Source organism: Sphaerodactylus townsendi, linkage group LG04 (assembly GCF_021028975.2).
Source record: "Sphaerodactylus townsendi isolate TG3544 linkage group LG04, MPM_Stown_v2.3, whole genome shotgun sequence".
Taxonomy (NCBI): domain Eukaryota; kingdom Metazoa; phylum Chordata; class Lepidosauria; order Squamata; family Sphaerodactylidae; genus Sphaerodactylus; species Sphaerodactylus townsendi.
In genome coordinates, this window is record NC_059428.1 from 30,516,929 (window position 1) to 30,531,811 (window position 14,883).

The window sequence follows — 14,883 nt, forward strand, 5'->3', positions numbered from 1 at the left end:
CTCTGATGTACTCTTTTGTGAAACTGTTGTGAATTTTATACTGGAAATTAGTAATTTTAACTGTATTTCTTCACCTTGTTTTGTTTTAAAATTTTGTCCTGTTTTATATGCCAATAAAGGCTTGTGTTGTTGTTGAGTGGAGGGGATGTGAAAAGCGGAGCCCTCACGCACGGAGCCGCCTCCAGTTCAGCCCCTCCACTCACCTTTCCTTCCAGCCCTGCTCTGGAGGGCTGGAGGGACACACCCACGCTACCCTCCGACCTCCAGGCCATGCGCAGCCGCAATATAAGGCTGAAAGAGCCGCATGTGGCTCCAGAGCCACGGGTTGCAGACCCCTGGGCTAGGCTAATGCTTATATGCATGCTAAAGAATTAAAATGAAAAGTTATGCCTTTTATTTAACTGTGGTAAAAAAATTAATTTCATATTGTATTTCAGATAGGGAAAGTGTATTATTTTTAAGAATTCTTGCAAATGCTGTCAAATCATGAAGACTTGTCAAGCTCCATTTCCACCTTTAAGACTGAATATCTACCCATTGTTTTCCATGCAAGGAAAATGGCAGTCACTTGAGAGAACATTTCTTTCACAAAATGGTGTCCGAATACGAGGGAACCTAGTTCACCCAAGTGGGACAACAGAGTCTGATTTTACAGCATCATGAATAAGGTGCCTCAAACCATCCATTCTGCACAGTGGAAAACAGCACAAAAATAGGAGCTGACAAAACTACATCCTGCAGGCTATAGTAGGTCACTTATCCTTGGCAGTTTTTGTTAAAAACTCAAATAATGGGAACAGCAAAAAGTCTAAATGCTCTTTAATATTTCAAAGTCCACATAGAAACAAGAGATGGCAGAACATACAAAAAATGCCTGCAAAAAAGATAAATAAAACCAACTGCGCTCAACTTATTGATTTTCACGAATATGCATCGCGTAGTAAAACATTTCAAGAAACTTAAGTGTCTTCTGCCAAGTGTCCTAGAAGATAGTCAGGAAGACCCTTTTATAACAAATGGTGTTCACATTATAAATGAAACACTATTTGATAACAACATGGAACAAACTTAACAAAAAACAACAACAATCACAAAACACATCAGGTTCTCAGCAACACAAGCTATCACATTTCTGTATTATAAAAGTACTTTTGATACCTATATATATATAAATTATAATTATGTTAAGGTAATCAGAATGACCTTTGTTTGCTCCTAAATGTAGTCAGATTTTCTCCCATTTTCAACATCAATCTCTTTTCCTTATTCAGAATAGTACAAAAATATCAGCCAGCTTCCAATAGACCCAGCAGGGTCAATAATTTGAGGACTTCTCCATTATCTCCATTATCTGTGATATCACATCACTACAGATTGCCGACAAATTGGACAAGTGGAATTTTCAGAAAGCCATCGATCGATGCAATGTACATGGAATTCATGCTTGCATGGTAACTGCCTTAGCTTGTTTCCCAGCACATATTCATTCATGCATATAGTGCAGGTCTTATTTATTTCACCCTCTACTGCAGTGGTGGCCCCATAATTGTGAGTGAAAAGACTGTCCATCTGGCCTTCGGTTAATCCCCTCAAGTGGTCACTGGTATGGTAATCTGACAAAAAATGAGGCACAAGGCGCAGAATGGGATGTGTCCCATCTCCAGTTAAATTGTTTGCATCCCGAAACCGGCTGCTATCTTGGGTTTCATCATCATCGCTGCCATGTTGCGCAGCACTGGACTCCCTGTCCCATTCTCCACTACCCTGTTCAGCGAGACTGCTGCCGAGTGATGTTTCTCTGAATTGACCAATATTGATTAGACTCTGCAAGTTAGACAGCACTGACCGCATCTCTGATAACTGATGAAGACCCATCTGCATTGCATGATGTGACCCAATGTCTATTAATGAACTTACGTCTTGTAACACAGTGATAACTTGACTTATGATTGATCTTAGAAGCACTAATGAAATTAGTGATACGCTGCCAGGAAGTGTATATGTCGTGCTATCATCAGTCTGCCTGCCTGTGTGTTCAGGTTGTGAAATGGTCAGAGAAAAACCGCCACTATTACTTTCAGCAGCAACCGAGTTCTCTGCCATGTCTGCTCTTGAATGAATTCTGTTGACAATCCTTGGCTGATCGCTGTATGCTTCAGGAAGATTTAATGTAACACCGGGATGCCTTTCAAGTATGGTTGTGAACATCCCAGAGGCCTCCTCTTCCACAATTATATCCAATGATGGCGCTTCATCTGATGGTGCTTCATCATGTGGAGGAGAATGAACTGTATGTGTTCTTCCAGACCTTGTCTGGATTTGTTGAGTATCACTAAGTTGCCATCCTTCCAACAGGATCTGACTTTGACTCCTCAACACTTTTGATCTTTGTCTTGTCTTCCTCCAAGTTCTAACTCTCTGAAGCCTCATGGATGCATCTCTATGTACTCTCCTTTGTCTGATAATGTGTTCATTGTCATCTAAGAAGGGGTTGTTCGTTGCTGAGCTGGCTGAGAAAAATCGAGGTAATTCTTCACCATTTTGAACCACTAAACCACTTCTGCTACCACTACTAGAGAAGGCAATCGTATGTCCAAATGTCTTTCTCAGTACCCTATTTCTAGTTTGGCTGACTATTTGGCTATCTGCAATTGGAGGTGTATTTTCGGCATGACTTTGGATAGTAAAGCCATGTGAGATGCCTTCAGATTCTTCATTGGGACCATTCCCACCATTATGCTCATGATTTACATTTATAAACTGGAATCCTCTGTGAGTTGGGTTCACCTGGCTCACAACTCCCCAAGTCTGGTTCCCCCTCTGTTCGCTGTGGGAGGAATTTCCTGTATGACGTAATGAATTCAGCCATTCTGGTAGGGAATCACTGGTTGAGTTTAGCCCAAGAGTCTCTGAATCTGTAAGTAGTTGAATACATATATTTTGCAAGGTGTAAAACTTCAGAAATATAGGGCAAGTAACAGCATTTCATAATAAACTGAATGTTGGAAACCACAATTTTCTGTGACCAAATAATCAGTCATCACAGAAAGAGCTCTCATTTTGATTCTTTTGAGGTGCTGCAAATGCTAGGAAATCTAAAAAGCAAGCATCTTAAAATAAACAAATGCTGCAAACTTTACTGCAGGGGACACAACTCCAGTAGCTTCAATGAGAAGCAATGGAACTTGATTGGAGCTAAATCAGCAGTCCTGTAACTGCACGTTTCTATTGTTGCCCACACAATTGCTGGGGGTGTGTGTCAGAAAACAGGGGCAACTGCCTGCACTTGTCAGCACCCCCAACTTTTGTACAAAATCACTGCTCATGCTCCCCCTCCCCCACATATTATAATACTGGAGTGGAAACCTTTTTGAGCCTGTGGGTACCTTTTTAATATTGATACAGTGTGGTGAATGTAACCACAAAATGGCTCCCACAGGAAGGAGAGGTACATGCATAAAGGAAGCCCACATGCGAGGGAGAAAAAGGGTAATTTTTTAAAAATGCACTTGGAAAGAGAAGTAAAGATAAAACACTGTGGTGGCAGCTGCTGCTAAAACGATGTTAATTTAGTCTGCCCAGCCAATTGGATCTCTAGTGGTCAGGCAAAAGCCCTGGGGGGCAAGAATCTCACCCACATTCCAATAACATTTGGGAAGGAACGATACCAGTGGGCGCCATTGAGCCCATAGGCACTGGAGTGGGAACACTTGTCACTGTATGTCACCATAAATATTGAGATCTGAATTACTGTACAAATAGTTTACATTCAGACTAATTTGTAGTTGTGAAACCCTATCCAATTTCCTCTCTTTTCTCTTAGAAAGCTTTGTATGCTTTGCATATGTATGTTCACTATTTTTTCACTATTTTTATTATTAATAAAATCCATTCCAATTAAAACAACTACCTGTTTATAAGAGTTGTCACCAGTGACAATTCTGGTATACATAGGCTATCAGTTTCAATTAGCACCTCTTCCTCTGTCTCTAACTAATTCCCCCAACTAAAGGGGAGACTGCCTACCCAGGGTAACCGGGGGTAGGGGAAGGTGGCAGAAGAAGTTGTAATTGCAGATTCCATTATTTTTTAATTTTTCCATTGTTAGTTGCATGTCTTGTGCTAATTGCTTGCACTGTTTTACTTTGTTTCAGTGAGAAAGATGAGCAATGAATAAAGTAACCAGACAAATAACTTGAAAAGTCCTGAGCAGTTCACACAACATATTCATGAGACAGTGATAGTGCAACAAGCACAAAACAGGCTCACAGAGAAGAGAGCAAAACAAGTCTTAAGAAAACAATTACGGAACATTGGACCCCTAAGCGACAGGTGCCATGTAGATTTTGCAGACCAGCTTCAGAAGTTATACACTGTTCCAATACTGCAGCTCTTCTTAACTTTTTAGCTTAGCTTTGTTCAAGGATAAGTTGCAGATTTTTAAAAATCAGTCTTTTAATGGCAATTTAGCAAAGGCTATTTTGATGAATATCTCCCAGAGATATCTCCCAGAAGCAATGAATGAAGAAGACAGCTTACCTCTAACTGTATCACCTTCCCTGTTTTTTGTATTTGACTGGGATACCAGATCTTCCTTCGCTTCTTGCAAATGACGTTGCAGATCATCTGCTGTTATTTCTCCTGAAATGTACATGGCATTGTACGACTACATTATTAATCTCATGCAAGCGTGGAATTATGGCAGCATATCTTCGTCTGCTGATTAATCCCACCCAGAGGAGAGCCTCGGCTACTGCAAGATGTAATGTGCTGCCATCAGCTCTGCTGGAGGGAAGATTCAAGAATATGGAACGTTCTAAAAGAGTTTGTTCATGTGATCTGATTACGGTTGAAACACTTGACCATTCTCTGTTTGTGTGCCCTAAATACAATAAGATACGCATGAAACACATGAATTCCATTTTCTTGCAATGTTCTCAGTGGCAAGAGCGTTATAAGATACCCAATCTCCTGAACAGCTCTGATGTGCTCTTTTGTGAAACTGTTGCAAATTTTATACTGGAAATTAGTAATTTTAACTGTATTTCTTAACTTTGTTTTGCTTTAAAATTTTGTCCTGTTTTGTATGCCAATAAAGGCTTGTGTGTGTGTGTGTGTACATGGCATTGTCAGTTTTATTGCCAGTTGAACAGTACATAGAAACAGAGCAGTTTTAAAAAAAACTATGACATATAAGAGAAAAGATGAAATAAAGTTTAGAAATCATTAAGGGGTCATAAGAGATAATCCAAGGTGACAAGAAACAAGATAGGGTTACAAACGCTTTTGAGAAACAGGAGAGACTGTGAGGCCCTTTCCACACATACAGAATAAAGCATTTTCAATCCACTTTTACAATTTACTGTCGAAAGCTTTCACGGCCAGAATCACTGCGATGTTGTGTGGTTTCTGGGCTGTATGGCTGTGATCCTATGAAGATGCCAACGACAGCCTGGACACCACATGTCCTACTTTTACAATTGTTTGCAAGTGGATTTTGCTATTTTGCACAGTAAAATCCAGCTGCAAAGTGCACTGAAAGTGGATTGAAAGAGCATTATTCTGAAAGTGCGGAAGGGACCTATGATTCTATTCGACAAGCCTTGATAAATGCTGCTTATAGCTGTGAGGCACTTATGTTGGGTGTAACTTCTCCCTTAATAATATGTTTTATAATCAAATTTAACATTAAAGGAACTGAGATCTAACATTTGCCTGTTAGTCATAGTTCCGTTTTGCATACAAGGCATTGTTCTAAGGAATAAACAAACAGGAACATAATGAGCAATAATTAGATTTAAGTCCATTAACACCTTAGCGACCCTCAAGATTTTCACGGTATAAGCTTTTGAGAATCAAAGTTCCAAGCTCTGATGCTCAAAAACTTACACCCCTAAAATCTTGTAAATGTTGGACTTGAATCTAGTTGTTCTACTGCAGACCAGCACAGCTACACTCTGAAACTATAATTTTCAATACTTGCAGTAAAAATTTCACCTCCAGTAAAATCCAGAAAACTAGAAGTAAAACATTCCCCATGAATAGGAGGACCAAATTTTTGTACAGTGGTTACAGTGCTAGATTTTGATCTGGAACACCCAGTTTTGAACACCCACTCAGCTATGGAAGCTTACTCAGTGACTTTGGTCCAGTATTACACTCTCAGGCTAGCCTGCCTCGCAGGGATATTGTGAAGATAAAATGCAAAAGAACAATGTGGGCTACTTTGGGGAGAAAGGTAGAATATACACAAAATAAATAATTATGTTTTCATGTGATTGTTTTAATTTAAAAAAAATTATGTCCCACCTTATATCCTTGGACTCAATCAGAATAACTGTGTTATTTAATTTATACTCTCTCTCACTCACTCACTCACTCTCTCAAAGTGAAGACTGGTTGTTGTGGGTTTCCTGGGGCTGTGGTCTGGTAGATCTTGATCCTAATGTTTTGCCTGCAACTCTGGCTGGCATCTTCAGAGGTGTTTCACAGTGAGAAGTCTGTTACACACTGTGTCCAGTGAGAAGGGAAAGTTTAGTGGGGTATATATTGTCCATGTCCCAGGGTGGGGAACCAATCAGTGAGTGTTTGGGTGGAACTTGCTATGCAAAGGTGTGGTTGACTGCAATGTACTGCGGGTGGGGCTTTTCAGCCCAGAGAGTGATTCACATTTGCATTCCCTGCAGCAGCAACAATCTTAGTGAATGCAAACCCTGTGTCTGGGTCATTCCTTCTTTGGGGGCAGGACTACATAGGGGACCCCAGAAGAACCACCTTGGGTTGCAGACCCCCCAGCAGCCCCACCGAGCTCCAGGGGCTTTCCTGGCAGATGGCAGGGCTGGCTGAATCCAGGTGACAAATACGATGTTAAGTTTTAAAGGAGTTATTACCTGCAGCCCTGCAAGGTTGCACTCGTCGGGGCTATTTGATAGGGAGGCAGAGGTGGGTGGGAATTGTTTGCTTCTGCATTGCCAAGGAGGGCAGGAGTGCATGGGGAAAGCCTTGCACGTGGATCTTGGAAGGTTTACTTCAGAGTAAGCCAGTGAAGGGTAAGCTTGTAGATCGTGGAAGGGAGGAAGACTGGGATCATCCTCAGCCATGGTTGTCACGGGTTGTCAACTCCTGGCGGGCAAATCCCAGGACATTTGGGGGTAGATTCTCAGCTGTGGCTTTTGGGTCCAGGGCGGGGGCCATGCTCAGTGAGGAATATGGCTGCCGAGTCCACCCTCCATGGCAGACATTTTCTCGGAGGGGGGGAGTTCAGCCCCCCCGGAAGTTGACAACCCCATTAAAGAAAACCAATTTGTTTGGTTCTGGTGGGTTTTCCGGACTGTGTGGCCGTGGTCTGGTGGATTTTGTTCCTAACGTTTCGCCTGCATCTGTGGCTGGCATCTTCACACAGTGTGAAACTTACTTTTCTCTGATACACCTCTGAAGATGCCAGCCACAGATGCAGGTGAAACGTTAGGAACAAAATCCACCAGACCATGGCCACACAGCCCGGAAAACCCACCAGAACCAGTTGAATCCGGTCATGAAAGCCTTTGACAAAACAACCAATTTTAATCCACCATCCAAGTGGAATTCCGGGGGGTTCTTTTGGGGGGGCATAATCAGTGTGTTTCAACTCAAGAAAAGAGAAATGTGTGAAATGGGGGTCATTTGAATCATGGTCAAAACAGGCTTTTTACCCCCCCCCCTTTTTTCCCCTTTGGTTTTGATGGGTAAAAATGGGCCCCAAAGAAGAGAACTTCTCCCTGCATGAGAAGATATACAGTGTTATCTTCATTTTAGATATTAAAAAGTGTTTGCGGCTCCAAGTATTTTCTTTACCGTGGAAAACGGGTCCAAATGGCTCTTTGGGTGTTAAAGGTTGCTGACCCCTGGTCTTGGTGGAGTCCATTGTCCATGAACCCAGCATGCCCTTGGCCTTTGATTCTGGTGTTTTTGGTAGTCAAGTTTTGTTAATTCTCAGAGTCTCTTCTTTCTTGTTGAAGTTTTCATGGGCTGTTTCCGCACGGCCGTCGAGGCGCCTCCACGCCGGCAAGAATTCTGCCGGCGTGGAGGCGAAGGCCGTTAAGCTCATCGCAAGCTTGTACGCGCGGCCTCCAGAGAGGCTACCGGCGAGATAGGCAGGTGGCTCCGCGATGGAGCCGCCTCTTCCCCCTTGTCCCACTCACCTTGTCCCCGTCGATGCGGCCTGCTGGCCGTGAAGCCCCGCCCATCGCTGCCCTCCGACCTCCAGGGTTGGAGGCGACAGCGTGGGCGGGGCTTCGACTGCCAGCAGGCCTAATGACGGGGTCATAGGTGAGTGGATCGCGGAAGGTGAAACAACGTGTTCCCGGTGGTGCTGTTAAGCACCGCTACCGGGCCGCGAACATGCGTTGCCGGGGGAAAAACAACCCTTTAAAGGTGTTGTTTTTCAGGGCTGCCTGACGCCCGCCCTGGGGGAGTGTTTAGCGGCGCCAGGTCAGCGCTTGCTGCTTAGCAGCAGCGCCGGCCTGCGGACAATGGCTCCCCTGAGGGACGGCAAGTTTATCCCGGGTCCCCAGGGCTGTTTTTTTCATTAAAGGGGCCAGTCTTGAACCGGCCTTGGTGAAAAGTTAGGAACAAGATCTACCACACAGCCCGGAAAACCCACACAGCCTGGAAAACCCACAACAACAAGTTTCAACTACAGTGAAAGCCTTCGACAATACATCAAAGTGAAGAAATATATCAGAGAATTAAATGAAGGAAAGAACCATAAGCTTTGCCCTGACCTACCTGAAGGAAGGGCAGGATGAAAGTGTAACATGTAAGTCACATCTCACCTGGAGTCCCAAGGAGGTTGTAATCTCTCATTAACCGATAGTCTTCATCACTGAGTTCATTAATAAATTGGTAATAGGCTTCCTCTCTACAAAGGCGTTCCTGCTGCCGTTGTCTTTCATCTTCACCACTAGGGTTTTGAAAGGTGGTTTGCCTACCACTTTTCTTTGAGCCAGACCCAGAACTGTTCATTATGGGAAGGCCAGACAGTTATACACTAGAAAGACAAGACAGTTACAAAAAGTCATGGGCTGTAAGTTTCAACTACAGTCTTGTTTATCTGTCATAATAGCTCCACGATTTCAGTGACCACATAAAAATTTAACAGCAGGTTTTTTCCCTAAAGCAAGGACATAAAAATGTGCCAATTACAGCTCTGATAGCCTTGCAGCTGTTATAGATAAAAGTACCTGTCAGGAAATGCCAAATGAAGGCAGATCAGCCATGTATGACACACCTTCAGAGAATTTAAGCAGTACAAAATCATTTCTGTATCACTACTACCCTCAGGAAAATGCAAAATTTTCATACATTTTGAGGCCTGGGCCGGGAGGGAATTCCACAAGAAAAACAATTTTCAGCCCTAAACTCCTATTTTTTCCTATGAAGTGAGTAATCTTGGTTTTTTTCAGATTAAAAAAAAGCAAAGCAGATTTCCCCCCTGTTCTCCTCCACATTTCCCAGTTTCACCACCTTACAGGTTGAGTGAGTAAAACCTTGTATCCAAAACATTTATTTCAGTCCAAAATATTTCATAGGTTTTTTTCCAGTGCCTCCCAAAAATCTGACTAGAAATATTGAGGGGGGAAAATCAAGGTTTTTTCTTACTGTATGTTTTGAATGAATAATTATCATTTTAAAAGCAAGACACATTTTCCAGTGCTCTCCAAAAATGTGTTTTCCACTAGAAAAATATGGTGGGCATGTGAACAGGACCCCCCCCCCCCCATGAATTCTTTGGAGTAGATTATTTCAGGCTTTTATATCACTATCCTTGGGAACATACTTGACGGATTATCCTTGCCATGTCCCAAGAGCCCACAGTTCCAACTATTATTCCAAGTAAAGAATGGAAAATACATATTCACATGAAGAAAGGAGGAAATCCCCAATAGTGGGATTTTAAAACTGTAAAATACTTCTACTCAAGCTTACGTGAGACAAACACAACCGTTCACAACAGCCACTGTCCACAATTCCCCCCCCCCCCTTTCCACATGTTCCCACCGACCCACCGACCCACCCACCCAACACAGGTTTGTAACCTCATAGTAAAGACACCCTTCATACACTTTACAAAACAGGCTCTAACCCACCCGAGTAGATACTATCCTGAATTGCTCAAGTTTTAAACGTCTTACAGCTTCTTTGTACAGTTGCTGTCGTTTTACTTTTAAAGCAACATAGTACCCCACCTCTAAACCAAAGGAATTTGCATTCCAACACAGGGAGGTCGCACTTATCGTGCCTTACCCAACTGGAGAGAAGGAAATCCTTTTTTTTTCTCTCGGAGAAAGGGCAGGGAGGCCTCATAAAGAATGATGGGCCCACGGGCCACCCACCCAATTGCAAAGTAAAGGATTCCGGCCAATCACACTTTCCCACCTGCACCTGCTGGGGCCGGGGGGGGGGGGGGTTGAAGACCGCCCTTGTAGGCTGTTTTGCTTCCTCCCCCGAAAAAGGGAAACCATCTTGCAGGGACCGCCTCCTCTTAAACATACCCAGTCCTGAGTCCCCCGATCTCGACGCCTGGCAGCAGCAGGCGCGACCTTTCCAAGCGCCACGTCGTTCCCTGTGCTGTGGCGGAAGGTTCCGCCGACGACTGCGCGAGCATCCAAAATCTGTTCCGTGCACCTGAAACCTTGGGGGATGATCTTGGGGAGGGGATGCCGAATCCATTCCAGATTCTCGATCCTAGTTTCCCGCTGGGATGTAAAAAAGAATTACGGCCGGTGGTCGATGGAGGGGTCTGTCAGCAGCACTAACGGATCGTTATTCCGAAGTTCTTTTGGGTTCAGTAGCATTTCAACATTGCAACCGCCTTCATGTTTACATATGATCGTCTGAGAGACATTAAACAGAGGCGGTTTGCCCTTACATTTGTGCAGCGCTTGGGTGTTTTGGTCTGCGGACCAGTGCATCCTATTTGATCCAACTTGGGCATACTTGTGTGTGTGCACAGCTGATTTATAGCGACCCGGTGGGGTTTTCAAGGCAAGAGACATGTGGAGGTGGTTTGTCATTGCCTGTCTTTGCTGGGTTCTGAGAAAATTGGGACGGCCCAAGGGCACCCATGGGGCCTTTTGTGGAAGAATCGAACCTGGCTGCTCAGATTAGGGTCCGCTACTCTTGACCACGCTGGCGTAGTTGTATCCGACACATAAACACTGCGGCTGGGTTGCACAGCGGCATTTACATCTGAGTAGTGCATGGGGTAGCAAATGAGACTGTTGTTAAGCGTTTGCTTTAGTGTTAACAAGTGAACTGCAATAACAAAGCTTCTGTTCCAGAATGAATGAAACGGTTAAGACAACTTTGCATTTTGTTACAAAGGGATTTTCTTTTAATGTAGAGGGAGGGTGGGGATTTTTAATGATGTTTTTATTGACTTTTAAAAGGATGTTTTTAATGGTAGTTTTTAATGTTTATGTTTTAATGTGTTTAGGATTGTATGTTTTAAGGGGGCTTTTAACCCCATTATGTAAGCCGCCCTGGGACTTCGGTGTAGGGCGGGGAATAAATAAATAAATCTACTAGTACTGCAACTACTTTTCTAAACCCTCGAATCATCTCTGAGATCTGTGATTTTTGTTGCCATCAAATCACATCTAATTTATGGTGACCCCTGGTGGTAGTTTTTGAGGCAAGAGACATTGGTCTATTCCACACAGCAAATGTATAACAGTTGCAGCTGTTATAAGGGAACCCATTTCGCTTTTTCCTGTTCACATGCGTGCCGTGCAGGCAGAGATCGGAGCCCACGGGAACAATCCTGGTTGCTTTTGCGCCTTCGCAAGGAGAAGCTTCGCTCTCTTTTTATTTCCGGCCACACATGTGTAGCTGCGCAGGGATATGGAAATGAAACCCCGCAGCCATGCAGATCGTCCCACAATAGGATAGCAAAATAAAATAAAAGGGACTTCCCTGCAGTGGCAGGCAGAGCCTCCCTGACTATAGGTGGCGTGATAAGGAGCCTTCTGCCTGACTGTTGGTGCTGGAGTGGTTCCAACCTGGCTTTTGCAAAAGGATTGCTGGTTTATGATTTTTGAAAATCCCAGTTCAGGGAAATTAAATGGGGCAGCCTCATTTTGGGGATGGGACCCGTGCAAAGTCCCCCCCCTGCACAGGTGTTCTACACCTGTTATATTTGCCCTGTGCAGAATCCACCATTCAGAAGTGGTTTGAACATAAGAACATAAGAACAAGCCTGCTGGATCAGACCAGCGTCCATCTAGTCCAGCATTCTGCCACTTGCAGTGGCCCACCAGGTGCCTTTGGGAGCTCACATGCAGGATGGGAAAGCAATGGCCTTCTGCTGCTGCTGTTCCTGAGCACCTGGTCCGCTAAAGCATTTGCAATCTGAGATCAAGGAGGATCAAGATTGGTAGCCATAGATCGACTTCTCTTCCATAAATCTGTCCAAGCCCTTTTTAAAGCTAAAAAGGTTTGCCCTTGCCTGCTTCCCTTGTCAGTTACCAGCAGGGTATTCAACACATGATGAAGGTCTCCAGGAGAACTCTCACCCATTACAACCACAAAAGAAAACCCTTAACAAGGTGTTAAGGGCTTATAGAAATCAAGGTCCGAGTCTGGAAGCCTTGTCTTCTGCAAAGAGCTCTTGCAGCCTTTCTGCTGCTCTGAGTCTCCACCCCTTACTGGGTCAACCCATTCTGGGCCAACCCATTCTGGGCATGGGGGTTACACACGCACAGGGGTGGTCAGGACAACTCATCCCTCCAGCGCCTGACCTGCCCCTCCTTGTCAGCCTGGCACTCTACATGGGTTTTGGGATGCCCCCAACCCAGTTATGTCTTATGCCTGCCGGGAAACCTGGCACCGGGCATTGGCAGAGAAGGGGAGGGGAGACGACTGTGTTAACGAGCTTGTACTTTTTAATTTAAAATTTAATTTAAAATTTAAAGCATATTTTCAGTTCTGCAGAGGCATATCTAGGGGAAATGGAGCCCTGGGGCGGGTGTGTGTGAAAAACTCAGATTTTGTCATCTGCTCCATATTGGACAAAACGGAAAAAGACTGTCCCAAAGATCGATAAAAATCATGCTAGTGACTAGTTTCCAAGCTGCCCCAAGACTCTTATTTTATTATTCACTGCAAACCCTTTCCATTTCCTTCCACAATGCAATGTCTCTGAAGGAGTCTCTAAACACCAGGAAACTCTCAGCGGCCCCTTGCCAAGACGTTAGGCATGGGCAAACAACATCAACACGTGACTAAGTAAAGGTAAAGTTTCCCCTTTCAGTCGTGTCCGACCCTGACATTTTTGTGGGGTAGTTTGCCATTGCTTTCCCCAGCTATTCTTTAGGTACTCATTTACCGACCAAGGAATGGCTGGATGGCTGAGTTGACCACGAGCCAGGTGCCAGGGTATTTGACCCACAGGGGGCTCGAATTCCTGACCACGTCAGTGGCAGTGCAAGCACTTAACTACTACGCCAGGCGGCTCCGCAACACATGACTACAATGTCCAAAATGCACTTGAAAACCTTTTGCAGGGCGCTTCCTCTTACGCTTGGACTACACTTCCCAAGATTCCTATCGGCAACGGGGTGGTCGCGGTGCATGGCGGGAAGCGTAGACTAAGAGCCGGCGGGATTCCACGTGGTGCGCTCGCTTGCTGCAGCACTGAGGAGCGATCCCCAGAAAGAGCGGAGCCTGAGGGCGGGGGAGGGCCTTTTTGCGACGCTTTCCTTTTGCGGCAGCGTGGTAAAGCGCGCCTGCCGTATTCCGAGCCGCAAGATACCGGCTGTTGTGAGGCTTGGCTCTTTAGCCGGCTGAGGAGAAGTGGCAGGAGGAGGAGGCGGCGAGAAAATTGAGGGCGGGGGGGATCGCCCCACTCTATTCCCCGCGCACTGCAGCCGCCCTCCCTCCCTCGCCTCCCCGCACCTGGATGGTCCGGCCGCGGCTGCGGGGCCTGCTCGTCGTCGTCGTCGTCCTCCTCCTCCCTGGTGCCTGCGGCGGTGGTGGTGGCGGCGGCGGCGACGGGCGGGGGCTCCGCGGGGCGGGGTGTGGCGTGAAGGCGGCGGGCCCGGGCCCTGAATGAAGATGGACTATGACTTCAAAGTGAAGCTGACCGGGGAGCGCGAGCGCGTGGAGGACCTCTTCGAGTACGAGGGCTGCAAGGTGGGCAGGGGCACCTACGGGCACGTCTACAAGGCCAAGAGGAAAGACGGGTGAGTGACGGGTGGGCGGGCAGGCAGGCACTCCCGAGCTCGCCGCGGGCCCTGCACGGGTCCCCCCTCCCCCGCAGCGTTGCTTCTCCCCTCTCCTTGGAAAGCCGCCCCCCTCCTTTTGGTGCCGGCCCTTCCGCCGCCCCCCTTGTTGGGGGGCTTCCTTGTCTTGCCGGGGATCGTGTCCGGGGCTCTGCACAACGCGGAGAAAGTCCCGGGCCTGGCATCTGCCCCACCTCCCTGACGCAGCTCTCTGGGGCTCATTCCACTCCGCATATTTATAAGGAACCGCAGTCGTTAAAAATGAGTTCGTTTTCAAAACGAGTTCATTTATAACGATTGCTGCTCGTTATAAATATACGGTGCGGAGTGAACCTCAGTCGTACTTTGAAATTCTCCATGATTTGTCGGCGAGTTGCCTTCCGTGCGTTTTAGAAGCGATCCTTGAAGCCGAGAACAACCTGCAGTCCAGTGGCCCCTTAAGGGACTAGCAGCTTAAGCAGCTACGTGCTTGATGGGATGAGCTCTCACTCAGAAAAGCTCCTGCTGGGATGAGGGTCAGCTAGGCTCTAAAAGGGCCGCCGGTGTTCTGTTTCATTCTGCCACAGCCATCTAACATGACTCCCTCTCCTGAATTATCCTGCACATACTTACTCGGTGGGCT

The 14,883-nt window shown here is 45.8% G+C and overlaps 2 protein-coding genes across 6 annotated transcripts in view; one reads left to right on the top strand and one right to left on the bottom strand.

Annotated features, from left to right (window-relative positions):
* Positions 1-802: 802 nt before the first annotated feature.
* On the bottom strand, positions 803-10,667 carry RNF6 (ring finger protein 6). Of its 3 annotated transcripts, none has more exons than XM_048494917.1 (4): positions 10,533-10,667; positions 8,814-9,028; positions 4,540-4,641; positions 803-2,915 (listed from the first exon to the last, which is right to left on the bottom strand). In XM_048494917.1, the coding sequence occupies exons 2-4, from the start codon at positions 9,001-9,003 to the stop codon at positions 1,360-1,362; spliced, it is 1,848 nt and encodes a 615-aa protein (XP_048350874.1). In that variant the 5' UTR covers positions 9,004-9,028; positions 10,533-10,667; the 3' UTR covers positions 803-1,359. The 3 variants fall into 3 exon arrangements, with proteins under 3 accessions (XP_048350874.1, XP_048350871.1, XP_048350873.1); XM_048494914.1 differs by lacking the exon at positions 10,533-10,667 and adding an exon at positions 10,285-10,329; XM_048494916.1 differs by lacking the exon at positions 10,533-10,667 and adding an exon at positions 10,128-10,185.
* Positions 10,668-13,659: 2,992 nt separating this feature from the next.
* The window catches only part of CDK8 (cyclin dependent kinase 8), a 47,923-nt gene continuing 46,699 nt past the window's right edge, over positions 13,660-14,883 (top strand). The window contains exon 1 of one of the 3 annotated variants that reach the window (XM_048493823.1): positions 13,660-14,222. In XM_048493823.1, the coding sequence (XP_048349780.1) occupies positions 14,089-14,222 (134 nt within the window). In that variant the 5' untranslated portion in view covers positions 13,660-14,088. The remainder of the gene's footprint in view (positions 14,223-14,883) is intronic. The other 2 variants (XM_048493822.1, XM_048493824.1) reach the window with 2 other exon arrangements.